Genomic DNA, 14,599 nt, shown 5'->3' on the forward strand with positions numbered 1-14,599 from the left:
CAGCCCATTGTGTGTGTTGGTTGTGATGGAACCAATGTAAATGTAGGATCAGAAAATGGAGTCATTCATCATCTTGGAATGTTACTTGGTCACCCGCTCCATTATTTCATATGTCAGCTTCACGGAAATGAGCTGCCTTTCCGCGCAGTTTTTTATCACTATGATGGTAAACCAAGTGGTCCTGAGCATTGGCGTGGTCCCATTGGAAAGCAGATCAAGGAGTCTTTGTCTGAGCTTCCAGTTGTCGCCTTCCAGCCAGTCAGTTTCCCTGATTTCCCTGTGTTTAATGATGAAGTGGAGAAAGATCTGTCCTGGGATCAGAAATACTTGTATAGGATTTGTAAAGGAGTTATCACAGGTGTTGTTGAAGATGACTTGGCTGCTATTGAGCCAGGTCCTCCCTGTGTGTCAAGGTGGAACACCTTATGGAGTAGAATCCTCAGGCTGTATGTAGCAACATCAAGACCCAGCCATGAGTTGAAAAGAATTGTCATTACAATAATAAAGTTCAGTGCTCCAATGTGGTTTTACATCAAGATACACCCTTACGTAACACACGGCTCAAGGAACGTATTCCAGTCCCTGCTATATATGAAACACCTGAATAGTGAGGAGGAGACGATAGTGAAGAAGGCTGTCCAGAGAAATGCATACTTCGCCCACACAGATCAACTTCTTCTTGGTATGTGTGCAGATGAGGACATGACTGTTAGAGAAAAAACTGTCTCAATGATAAGAAAAATTAGAGAGGAGAATCAGCAAAAGGAAGAATGCACTGGCAGATCTGAAGAGGAGGAGGAAGATTCTGATGCTGCTGTTGACGAGAATTTGTTAAACTATACTGATGAGGAGGGTAAAGATGGAGATGGGAATGAGGATGTGCCTCCTGTAATCAACATGAGAAAGGTGGTGACTCCAAAACTAAAGTGGCAAGCAAAAAACTATCATTCCATGATTAACTGGAGGAATGAACTCAAGACTGAGCCTCCTTACATTGCTTCTCTGTCAAATCTACAGGTTAATGACATTCTTGAGACACCATTAGTGGTGCCCAAGTGGCCAAACAGCACTCAGGTGGTCGAGAGAGGCATAAAAGTGATGACTGAAGCTTGCACTGAAGTGACGGGATACGAATCGAGAGATGGATATATTAGGCAAAGATTATTGTCTAGAAAAATGATGCCAAGGTTCCGCACAAAAAAGAATTTCAATATGAACTTGTAATGATTTTCTATACGGTGTACCTGTAAAATAACATGTGAATTAAATCGATGTCACCCATGTAAAATTTATCATTATCCTGGAAAACATTAAATGACACCTAATTTTTGGTATACACTAAAAGTTGACAAAGTCGTTCGCGATGCGGCAGGGTAAGTATGCATGAAATGGCATGAAATTTTGCACAGGTGTTTGTTACAGCCATACAAACGATGCCTGAAAAGTGCAGCCTGCAACTCAAATAAAAGTGTTTTTCCCTGCCCTACTGTATAACCTTTTTCTTTTCTATTTTTAATTTCTTTCTGTTCTTTTTTTTTCGCTCCCCCCAGGCCCCATTGTGGGTCGTTTGACCCTGTGCCCGGGTGGGCTAATTCCCATAAAAAAAAAACTGCGTGAGTTGGGTTTTTTTTTTATTGGGCACTCCCCAACATCCTTGTGTAAGGTGAAGCATAAAATCGTTTACAGCGCCCAACAGGAAGCATGCTAAATTCATGCTTGCCTTTATGTCTCATGAGTTAAGGGCGTGAAAGCCTGAAGGGTCAATGTTTTTTTTTATGTCTAAGCAAGTTATTGGAAGCTCCAACAACTTGTCCCTGAATCTGAATTCACAACTTTCGATTTACAGCAGGTACCTGCTTTGCTGCTAGGTGAACAGGGACCAAGGGGACTAGGAAGAGTGTCCAAACAACTTCCGCCGCCCGGAATCGAACCCGTGTTACTCTGGATACTATACTGTACTGTACCCATCTTGACCAGTCAAAAGCTTGTCCACTTGTCTCTCAAGGTCAGCACATTGGGAAGACAAGAAGACATGTCTCAGCATATACAGTGGTCCCTCGGTTACTGAACGGTTCAATTAACGAAATTTCGGTTAACGAATCAGCTCCATAAGGCTTTTCAGTTCGATTAATGAACAAAATTTTGATTAATGAAATCCTTACTACAAACACGTTTTGTTGTGCCCATCAGCTGATCGGCTGGTCCGCCAATACACAAATTGGTTCTATGTTTACATTCGTTTCAAGTGGAGTAAATATCAAGAAAGTTGGTCTCTTGAATATTTCTGCATGTTTTATATTAAAATTATTGGTCATTCTGAAATTTAGTTAACATATTGATAATATACAGTGCAGTAATTATTATGAAACCAAGAAGGCATTAGAACCAATGCACTCTGTAAAGAATATGGCACGTCATCATCGACTGCCTCTACAATCAGCTGTTTAAATGTAAACAAAGCTGCCGGTATCGACATACACACCTCAAAGTAAGTTAAAATACAGCATTCTATTGTTTTTTATTTATTATTGTACAGTACAGTACTGTATTTAGTTTATATTTAATGTTTTGTTAATTCTATTACTGATATACAGTACTTTGTATGTATACTTTTTCTGTGAGCTGGAACCAATTACCCAATATCCCATTGAAATAATAGATTCGGTTAACGAACGACTCTGTGGAACCAATTGTGTTTGTTAACCGATGGACCACTGTACAGTACAGTATATAGAAAAGAATTACACAATGATGGATATTCTTGGTCATGATAAAATGATAAGTTAAAGGAATTTTCTCAACAAAATCACATACATACAGTGCAGTATGTGTTATAACTGTACTGTACAATACTTAGATATAATATATTCTCAAAATCTGTGATGTTTTTCAGTAGGTTGGAGGAAAATAAAAAACATTAAGTAGATTGGTTGGAAGTGGGTCCCTGTGGCCAAATGACCCACCAGTGAGGACACAGCACACTGAATGAGGCACCACACTCACCAACTGTACTACACCCATTCACAGCTGGGAGACAAATACATTTAGCCAAGCTGAGGTCTAGGTATACACACTTCATTTTCTAAAGCAACTGAAAATTAATATAATAACTTACTATTTTGTAAAACTGGAACTAAATAACATAAAAGGAAACCTTTTCACCTTAAGAATGTTGAATGATGTAATAATAATGACCTTTTCTTTAAGTAATAAATATCACTGTAGTAAAGTATTATCACACTTACAATGTAGTTTCTTTTATCAAAAGTTTTTCCCTTTAAGTCCACTTGTGTAGGGGACATTATGACCAGCTCTTGATCTGCTGTAACTCTGTTATCTCTTGCAAATACACTCTTAGAAGCTCCCTTTGCACTAAAGAAATTCATCCCTATTTTTTATGATGCCACACACACTCTGTAGAACCTTCCATAATGACTGATACACTGATAGAGCTCACTGAGGCATCATTAACACAATGGTGATGGGAGTACACCTCATGATTACTAATCTTATATTAACCATTGTTTTACCTTTATGTATCTTATCTGGAATGAATGATGTAATATTTGTCATTTCTTGTTTGGCAGTAATTAACTCCCAGGAATAATTTTCAGGCACGTCTGTAAATCATAGCACATTTACTATAACTACAACCAGTACAGCAGCTACATCACAAAACACTTATCACCACTCACCAATAATGAACAACCACAATACAGTATAGTACTTAAGCCACATCCTTTGACTAATTAAGGAGATTTAGAATCAACCACAACCATTGACACCATCCAATATCCCTCTTAGAATCAACAAGAGACTCTGATTCTATGATCTTTCTCCCTTTCTACTTTTGTGAGGGAGGAATCAAGAGAAGAGTAACCTCAAAGAAAGCTGGGGACTAAGAGGAGAGAGTAGTGCAAGACAAACACAGAAGCAAATTGTAACATAACACATACTGGTAGTTACTAAAAACCTGAACTTGAATTCACTGGGTACAAAGTGAATCCTGGGCCTCCACAGTGTTTCTTTGTAAATACCAATTCTGGATGTAAAGTTCATTAATGTGTTCACTATTAGATTTGAAACCAAAGACCAAATCAAATTAATTACAACACAGGTACATAAAGAACTACTGTACAGTCAGAGGAAACTGAAAATGAAGAGATAGAAGTCAGAACCTAAAAGATAGGAAAATCCAAGAACTTAAGTTACCAGGATATGATGTGGTTTTTGTGAGCAGTGTTTGTCCACTAGTTACAGAATGGTTGGTACAGTTGACCACAGGTATAGGTATACAGTACACTATTACTTTCTACAGCATATGGCTCAAATTATCTGATAACACCTTCGGCCAGAGAACTGTCAAATTTCAAAACGACCAGTAATTTAAGTTTTATTCCTGCAGATATTTTATAAATATATCTGGTATCAATATGCAATCAGGCATACCACCATATGAAGATGAACTGGAGAATATATCATAGTATTTGGTCCAGCATTTCAAACTGTACAGATAAAAGTAGTGATACTGTTTTGGTAACTGTACTTCCCTCACACCTTCTGTCTTCTCTCATCCCACTTTCATTCTTTCCTTTGGCCTTTATGCATTTCTCATTTTCATTTTAGGTTTTGTGAACACCAGATACTGTCAGTAGTCATTTCATCTTGTCATCACTCATTGTACAGTACAGTGAAATCAATGTTGTACACTTTAATACCTTGGAATTCCAGAAAAACTAGATCCTGTCAGTCCAACTACGTCCTTTTTTTTTATAATTTAGAAATCAAAATATATCAAACATCACCCGATATAAGCCAATAACTTTGATAATGAATTTCTAAAATAAAACTGGTAGTAAAGTATAATAAAAGAGCTCACCTTCATACTGGTGCTGTCAACCTTGAGGGTGTGATGGGGACACATCTTTCTCCTCCTCCTCCAGATACTCCACAGCATTAACAAGGCCCAGTGATTCACTGCTATTAGTCATGTTGATTGTCTATTTACCAAGACATGTGCACTACAGACATGAAGACTCCCAAACTGTAAAACAGAGCTTATACAGTAATGCAATAATATGTCATAAACTTTAATATTTTACACAGCTATACAGTGCCTGCAACTTCATATGAATATATGATGTATGGTATATATTACCAGTAGTCATAAAAGTGGTTTGGTTAAGTACCGGTACAAGTACAGTACAGTACAGTGGTCCCTCAGTTAACGAACGCCTCGGTTAACGAATTACCTTCCAAAAGAATCTTCAATTCGGTTAACGAACAAAAATTTGGTTAACGAAATTCTTACGAAATCATATCAACATGTTTTCACTTGCTCACCAGCTGGAATATTAGTCCACCAATACAGTAATCGGTTCTAGGGCTTAAATTCGTTCCAATTTGAGTAAATATCAAGAGGGTTGTGCTATTAAATATTTTTCAAAGTTTTATATTAAAATTATTAGTCATTTTAACACTTATTTAACATAATTGTGATACAGGGAAACTAGTTTTTGGTGCACCATCAGCCACTTCACTCCCCACAAAGGCGTCTGTTTTATTATTGTCTCTGTTCAGTGGAGGTAACATACTTGCTTGTGTCTCTTGAACATAAACTGTTTTAGAACAATTATTGGTCATTCTGAAACTTATTTAACATATTGATAATATGAGCGCAGTGCAGTGTTGATTTAAAGAAAATAATCTTCTATTTGCAACGAATTAAACTTAAAATTTTTAGTGGTGAAATTGTTATTAGCAGATCAGCATATGGGTCAAAGAAATCTAGAAAAGGCAATTTCAATCCGTTGAGCAGAAAATCATTAAGAAACATGAGGTATTAGAACAATGTGCTTAAGTAGACTATGGCATGTCGGCATCAACTATAATGGGCAATTCTTCACTAAAAGACAAGTTCAAGAAGTGAAAGTGAGAACAAATCTACCGGTGTTTAAAGGTAGATCCTTAATTTCTAGAAACAGAGGTAACTTCTCATTTGGATTAAGGGAAAAAACAAATGAAAGGAGATTCAATTTCGACTGAATGTATTTGTAGAAAAGAGCCAGGAAATTCACAGACATTTGAAGAAGACCAACCAGTTTCTTCTACGGTGCAGAGTTTACACAGAAGAGTTAGGGCCAGCAAGGCTGGTTCGAAAATTTAGAAAAAGAAGTGACATTTTCAGTGTTGGTAGGCATGGTAGAAGCTGCCAGTGCTGATAAAGAAGGAGCAGCAAAATTTTTTGGTGGACTTTAAGGAACTGGTGGAGGGAAGAAAATTATCTTCCACAGCAAGTGTTCAATGTGGACGAAACTGGGCTGTTCTGGAAAAAAAAGATGCCCAAATAACATTCATCACAGAGATGAAGCCTCTTTACCTGGGCATAAACCACGAAGACGTCTCCACTCTGTGCTTGGTGCCAATGTTTCAGGGGATTTCGACTGAAGCCTATGCTTGTCTACCACTCTGAGAACCCCAGGTGTTCAAGCAACAAAAGATGGCAAGAAGGACAACTTTATTGAAGTCAACGTGGGCATGGGTAACAAGACAGCTCTTTACTGAATGGGCTGTCGAGGTGTACTGCCCTTCTGTCAAACTACCTAACACTAATAAACTCCTTTAAAGGCTCTTCTCCTTATGGAGAATGTGCCCTAGTCATGACCCTGACCTTTAAGCAGCACTTTGGAGGCTCGATTTATTTGTCAAAGTGTTAACACCAACACTACAGCATCAATTATACAGCCAATGTACATGAAGAAAATGTTCGAATTGGTGTCATCAGGCACTTCCACTGATCCTGAACCAACACTGGCACAGTTCTGGAAGACCTGATTCAGCATCCTGGGCTGTAAAATTGATTGTGTCATCATGGTGAAGATGTCTCCACTAGATCCCTCAATTCTGCCATGGAAAGTACTGTGGCCATCAGTGGTGCATGATTTGATTTGAGGAAAAAACAAGTTGGACCAGGAGATTGTGTCCATTGATCCGATCAATGGGCCTTGAAGTGGAGGATGATGGTGTAGAAGAGCTGTGATGTCTCATGAGCAGGAACTTACTTCTGAACTTGCAGCAACTGGATGAGATGTTAGAAGCTGACAGTGGTGAGGAGAAAGGGAAAGTGATGACCATATCTGCTATTCAGATTTAAAGATATTGATTTACCACTGGGAAGTTCAGGAGAAGATGGCTCAAGGCACCCTGATGTGGAAACAACAGAACCTATTTTTGTGTAATGTTGAGGACAAAGTGGTCTCCTTCAAAAATCGAGTTAATGGAGAAATGCCCCTGAAAAATTGACAGTTCTTCTTAAAAATGGCCCGGGATAAAGATGCTAGCCCTCAGCATTCCACTTGAAAAGGAAGGATTTTCCTGCTGGGAGAATCTGTCCAGTCAGAGGTTCCTGACATTTTTTATGGAAGGTGACTACTTCTTCAAGAAACAATCGTCTTCTCCTCCACCCCCACTTCCTTCTCTCTTCTCCTTCTCCTCCTCTACCCCCACTTCTAATTCCCATCATCATCATCATCATCAACCAGGAGCCTTCTACATACACACCTCAAAGTAAGTGTACTTTACTGCATTTTTTTTACATTGTATGTAATTTTCGGTGAGCTGGAACCAATTACCCAAAATCCCACTGAAACAATGGTTTCGGTTAACGAACGACCTTCTGGAACGAATTGTGTTCAGTAACCGAGGGACCACTGTACTCTTAATTTCATTAAGTGTGATGCCATTTATATGACTAAACAAACTGAATCTATTACTACAGAATTAAGCCCATACAGCATGAACTATACAGTTGGGTCGGGATATATGGGTATAGCGATTTTTTATAGATACTTTCATATTGAGACTACCATATTATCGACATTTTCCTATATATAGCGATAAATCTATTTATTTAGCGAGGGAAATATATAAAATTTACCACCATGGCAATAATCGTTATTTGCTCACCAAAGGCGTAGCTGCTCACCCAAGCATTCACACTCGCCCGCTCAGTCTTTCTGAGAGACGAGTAAGCAGCCGACTCTGCATATTACGACCTCTAAGGTGAGTGTAAATGGGTTGTTAGTGACGTGAAAAGTGAAGTGAAGATAATGGAAAAGATTTAATACTGTAACTAATATTTTTGGTTTGTTCGTTTATGTAGGTGTGGGATTGTCAAGTGAAGGTGGCAGTATATAAGTAATGTATTTCACGGGTCAAAGGGAGGCTGGGGAGCGTAACTCCCGTATTTTTTCTATTTCTTATGGGGAAAATTGATTCACTTAACATCGTTAGGTTAATGTCGCAGTTTTCAGGAACGGAACCACGACGTTAAGCGAGAACTTACTGTATTTTAGTTTTGGTCCATCGGGGAATCTTAGGAATTTAGTTTAAATTAGAAATAGGATCCTGGGTTCTATGACTAGGTCAGGCCAAAAACCACCGAAAAAGCATAGTTTGGATATAAAAATATACAGGAATGACCGATAATACAATTTTACCGAGATTTCTTAATCCAGTTTACAAACTCATTTTCAATAAGAACTTATTTATAAATCGGGGACTGCCTGTACTGTACTGGTATCACTGAAAATAAGATGAAATTATATGGTGCTGCATAAATATGAATAACAGTGCATTATCAAAACAGTTCATCATTAATCATTGTATAATAATAGTGTACCTACAGGCATTACTGTTCATCTACTATTGCTCTTGTTTACAAAAGGTGTGCTCCTAAATGACTCAGTGTCAAGTTTGCAGATGACATCAAGAGTATTTAGGAAGGTGTCAAGATGATGTCACAACAATGCAGAGTGACCTACATGAGCTGTTCAAGTGGTCTCGAGACTGACAATTGCTCTTTAACGTTACAAAATACAAGACCCTACACATAGGATACAACAGCCTTAATCACAATTACTCGTTAATAACACTTTCCTGGATATCTTGGTGTTGAGAGAGATCATTGACTGGAGGCGGTGCAGCAGGTGGGGGGGCAGCAGTGAGGACAGCAAATAGAGAGTTGGGACTTATAAAGTGTACCTTTGAATACTGAGATAGGAAAAGTCTCCTTCAACTGTACAACCTAACCCAGTCTGTATTACTGTATACAGGCGTGGAAACCCTCCGCAAGACCAACATCCTAAAAGGTGCAACACTAAGATGATTCCTGAACTATGCCATCACCATTATCCAAGAGGGCTGAGTGCTTCAAAATTGCCCTTGACAAAATTATCAAGAAGAATGGAAGGATCCTACACAGGCCACTGTCCTCCTTCACTCAACATAGCTACCTCTAGTGGGTGGCCATTACGTAAATAATTTTGTACTTTTTTCTATTACAGACAAGTATTTTATTATAGCAAGATTACTATGTATACAATATAATTATCAAAATTCACACACACACACACAAAAATATAATGTATTGGTAATGGCATACAGCAATCTGTTGTTGTCTATTCACAACTTATCAGCTTAGTTATCATTTGGTCTGTTCTGTTACTTTGTAATTTATAGTTTCACATCTTATCAGATTACAGTAGTGTACAGTATTAGCCATTAGGTGTGTTCAGTGTTAGTACAGGAGGAAACCTGTGACGTTGGATAGGGTCACATGTGTCCGGTCAAGCAGGACTTGACCCCATGACGTACTAACGAGAGAGACATGAGTTACTACTCAACCACCAATACTGTAGTTTGTTTAATTTTTAATTTTGGTTAAGATTCTGAAGAGGTCTGCCACGGAACTTTGTATATCTACTTATTTTTGGAGATTAAGAAAAATAAAAAATACAATAAAAAATACAATAATATTTCTCTTATGTTTGCATCACACATCTATATTTTTCGAGTATTTTGGACTTATCAATTTCACACAAGAACTTAAATTTTCGCAGGAGACTTTACATGACTGACACGAGTATGTCCCACCAATCGCCGTGAGTCTCGGTGTCACATGATACTCCTGAGCATCCTACGAGTTTTAAATTTTACTTGACTAGTCACAAAATGGCTTCTCTCGGTTTGGCACATCATTCATCGTGTACAGTATTTCAAAATGAAACCATTGATACTGTTAAGGCTCATGGTGTTCTGCCAACCTCTGTGAAGTGCTGCAGGCGATCATAAGCAAAATATAGAACAATTGTGGAAAGATATCAAGAGATGAGTGCTTGGTCCCGCAATAAGAAGGTACATTACCAACAATGTTTCTCCCTGTACATGTTCCAAGACAAATACAACGACCACCAGACTATACTCCACCACTTCCTCTTACAAGTAACAGCACTTTATCCTCTAGCTTCTGTTAATTAAGGTAAGTTTTTTACACAACAGGGGGTCCAGGGGGCAGAGAGCCCTCCTTGCTAGGAGGTTAGGTGCAGTCCTTCTGGTTCCCTTTACACTGGTATGCCATGGCAGCCTTCGGGCAATGTTGCCACATAACACATGCAGTGTTGCCACGTAATTATATACATAGATGCTACTCGGCACAGTAGCTTATATACAAGGTTGCTACTCGGCACAGTAGCATAGATACTACTACAACGAATTTTGTTTCGTCAGTTTTTTTGTGCATGTTTTTACCTAAAAATTTTCCTCTACTTCAAAGCCCTGCCCACTCTCTGCAACCAATATTGTTGGTAGCTGGGAGGACATACCTATCTCCATAACGGCTCATTTGTGACGAAAATAAAAGTCAGATTTCCTTGAAACACCACAAAAAACAGTGAATCTTTTTTTTGTAGATTCTGTGGTAAACCTTTTCCAAGTCTTTACATTAATTTTTACTTTAAACTTTGTTTTAACACACAGACTACAACTCTGCCTTCACAGAAAAGTAAAAATTACTTAAAATTTATGAAAAACAGACGGTATTATTTTAGTTTTGGTCATCCGGGGAATCTTAGGAATTTAACTATTGGAATCAGTAGGGGTCTACTGTTAGATATAGTTCTTGGGTTCTGTGGTTAGGTTAGGTTACGTTAAATTAGGTTAGGGTTTGGATATCTAAACACAGGGACGATCGTAACTAAAATTTTACTGAATTAACAACTAAGCCATGGCAGTAATTTAGTAAATTGCCAGCAACAATCACTGTACAGGAATATGATACTGTATAGCAGGGACGAACCACTGACGAATTTATGCACTGTACAGTATTTAAAATTGGCAGCACAATACAGTACTGTACATGTATTCAGTAATTCATTCCTGTTAAAATCAGAAATAAAGCAGAGTTATTGTTAATAAACGTACCTCTCACCACTACAGTACAGTACCTTACTTCCCTAACTCATGATCCTGGGCCACATGTGAGGCTTCCTTCTGCACTAACACTCAACCCATGATTGGTAAAGAACAAATGAGGCTCAAACATACCACTAGCTTCCTCTTCCCAGCAATACAGTACCATTGATTACCCGATGTAAAATACTGGAAATAAAAATTTAGTAAAGTTTTACTTTCGGTCAACATGGAAATCTTAAATAATTTTATCTTTGCAATCAATACTTTAGACAATGTGGTATTAATTTACTTTAGGACACAGAGAGCCCCAAAGTTAAAACTACTGAAACATTTACATCTCCCTACTCTGAGCATTTTGAACCCCATTTATAGTAGTCACAAATGGAAAATAGTGACACAATTGAATTTAATTGATTTTACGTACTTTTCAGTCTTCCTCTCTGAAGAGGTTATCTGCGTGAAACCGAGTTTATTATAGATCACGCATGAACAATATTGACTGACGTAATCCGCTCGTGATCAATGATGTATCGATATCATAACGCAATTTTTTTTCAACCAATCACATTTGAATTTTTTTGAAGGAAGCAGCTTGGGTATGGATTTGAATTTCAATGACCAGTCTGACAATGGCTGTGGTTGGAGGTTAGGTGTGTTTCGTGCTGCTATAATTATTTTAAGTTTATTGCAGTTTTACTTTTTACTTTACTTTTATCCTCTTCGCCACTGATCGGTTCGCTAGCCACCCGGGCGATCGGTCACGTCTCTGTCACGCACTGTTGGCAAATACTGGGCATGCACCGGCTCCTGAATGTACCTGAACCCGCTCCAGTGTTGGTCAAGTCTTCTATTGAAAGAGCTCACACTCGGTGCCGTCACAACACTCTCTGGTAGATTGTTCCAAGAGTTTACAACCCTCACTCCGAAAAAGTTTGCCCTCACGGTTTTCTGGACTTGCGGCTTCTTCAATCTTGAGCTGTGACCCCTTGTGGGGCGGCGTCCGCCAGCTCCAAGTAAGGACACTCAACTGAGTAGTGCCCCCTGAGATGCTTATACACCTCAACTAGGTCCCCCCTTGCCCGTCTGTAGTATAAGCTAGGCAAGTTCAGGCGCCTCCAATCTCTCAGGGTAGCTGAGGTGCCGGTGCAGGCACCAGTCTGGTGGCCCTCCTTTGAACATTTTCAACCAACTGACAGTCCCTAGCATATCTCGGGGACCAGATGGGGTGACAGTACTCCAGATGGGGAAGCACTTCACTCCTGAAGATCGTTACGAGGGACAGACCGTCTAGAAATCTGAACGACCTTCTTATAAGACCCAATAATTTATTTGCCTGATTTACCTTCTTCTCACAATGGCCCGAGAACTTCAGCTCATTGTCAACATACACACCTAGGTCCTTTTCACACAGTCTCAACTAGTGCATTTTCTTCATCCTGTTGGGACATATGATACGCCTCCTTACCGTTGGTACGCCCCAGGTGCATCCTTACACTTCGTGACATTGAATCTCAGCAGCCATTTCTTCGACCATTCCTGGAGCCCACAGAGGTCCTTCTGCAGCTCTTCACAGTCCGCTTGGTTCTTAATTTCCCGAAATAACTTGCCATCATCGGCAAACATTTGTATGGAGGAGTGTACAACGTCAGGCATGTCATTTATGAAACAAACAAACAACAGCAGGCCCAATACACTGCCCTGTGGTACCCCACTTGTTACAGGTACAGATGACGATTTCGTGCCATTAATCACCACACACTGCTTGCGGTCATGTAGAAAGTCTTCTATCCACGCTAGGACATTTCCCCGAATTCCGTACACTTCCAGTTTGATTTTCAGCCTTTCGTGGGGTACACTGTCGAAAGCCTTGGCAAAATCTAGGTAAATATTGTCGATATTACCACCCCGTTCCAGAATATGGGTCCAAATATCCAATACCTTGAGCAATTGTGTTAAGCAAGAGCGCCCTGGCATAAAACCGTGTTGGCAATCTTTTAGAAGGTTGTTTCGTAGTAGATGTTCCATCGCGGCATCTCTGATAATACTCTCAAGTACTTTACATATTATGCTGGTCAGGCTCACCTGTCTATAGTTGTTCGTGGAGTGACTATCACCCTTCTTGAAGATAGGACTCACATAAGCCACTTTCCATTCACTGGGGACCATTTGTTCATCCAGGCATTTACAAAACAGGATCTTCAGGGGCTCTGCAAGCTCATTGCACAGCTCTCTTAGCACTCTAGGATGCACCATGTCAGGTCCGGGACTCTTATGGACCTTTAGCCTGGACAGTTTATTTCTAATACCCTCTTCTGTGAACACAATGTGGGTCAGTGCTGTGTCGAACAGTCTGTCCTCAAACGCAGGAAGGTTAGTTGCATCCTCTCTTGTGAACACTGAGGAAAAGAAGCTGTTCAATGCCTCAGCTTTATCCTGGTCAGAATCTGCTTAACTACCATCTTCAAGCCTCAGGTCTGATACTCCTACTCGTGTTTTCAATTTCGACTCTGCATAGCGGTAAATCGCCTTTGGGTTTGACTTGACCTCGCGTGCAACCAGCCTCTGGAACTCCTTTTCAGCCCTCCTACACTCTATCTTTGCTTGGTTTTTGGCTCTTGCATACATCCTCCTGTCCTGCTCATCGTTTGACCCAACCCACGTCTTGAATTTCTGGGTTTTCTTCTTAATTTTGTCGACCGCCGCATGGTTCATGTGTAGGGATCCCCTCGTATTCCTAGAAGCACTGGGTTTGGTCTTAGGTATATATTTATCGATCAAATGGGCCATTTTACTAGTTATGATATTCAGCGTAGTGTCTGCGTTCTTGTGCCTTAATAAGTCAGGCCAGTTGATAACCCTCATCTCTTCCCTCATCCCATTGTAATTTCCCTTGTAATATTTGCACCTTGGCCTGGCCTTATCTTGAACTAGGTAACAGTTAAATCTGAATGACAACACTGTATGGTGACTGGTGCCAACTGGGGCAAGGTGTTCCAGTTTGGCCACCATACCCTCCTCGTTTGTTATGATGAGGTCAAGTGGCTTGGGTGTTTGCTCCCCTCTGTAATGTGTCGGATCTCTTACATGTTGGAACAGAAAATTATCTCTCAGAGTTTCTACAAAAAGAGTAGCAGGGTTATTCAAGTCATTCGGGGTGGACTCGTTTCTCCAGTCGATGTCACAATAGTTAAAGTCCCCCATGATAAGGAGGTGGCTAGGGTTGAGCATCGCCGCATTGTTTATTAAGGTTCTTAAGTTCCTTTGATTTAGTGGGCCACAGTTTGGGGATCTGTAGATACACCCAATGATAAGTAAGTCCCCTCCCTTTAAATTTAATTTTACACCACTT

At 39.6% G+C, this 14,599-nt stretch overlaps 1 protein-coding gene across 4 annotated transcripts in view; it reads right to left on the reverse strand.

The window, feature by feature from the left end:
- The window catches only part of LOC121857169 (H(+)/Cl(-) exchange transporter 7-like), a 63,228-nt gene that overhangs the window by 43,291 nt on the left and 5,338 nt on the right, over positions 1-14,599 (reverse strand). For 3 of the 4 annotated variants that reach the window (XM_042353080.1, XM_042353083.1, XM_042353081.1), the window contains exon 2: positions 4,880-5,044. In XM_042353080.1, the coding sequence (XP_042209014.1) occupies positions 4,880-4,957 (78 nt within the window). In that variant the 5' untranslated portion in view covers positions 4,958-5,044. Of the gene's footprint in view, positions 1-4,879; positions 5,045-11,382; positions 11,504-14,599 lie in introns of those variants that run through there. The other variant, XM_042353082.1, reaches the window with a different exon arrangement.

This window comes from Homarus americanus, unplaced genomic scaffold (genome assembly GCF_018991925.1).
Source record: "Homarus americanus isolate GMGI-L3 unplaced genomic scaffold, GMGI_Hamer_2.0 scaffold20465, whole genome shotgun sequence".
Lineage (NCBI taxonomy): Eukaryota > Metazoa > Arthropoda > Malacostraca > Decapoda > Nephropidae > Homarus > Homarus americanus.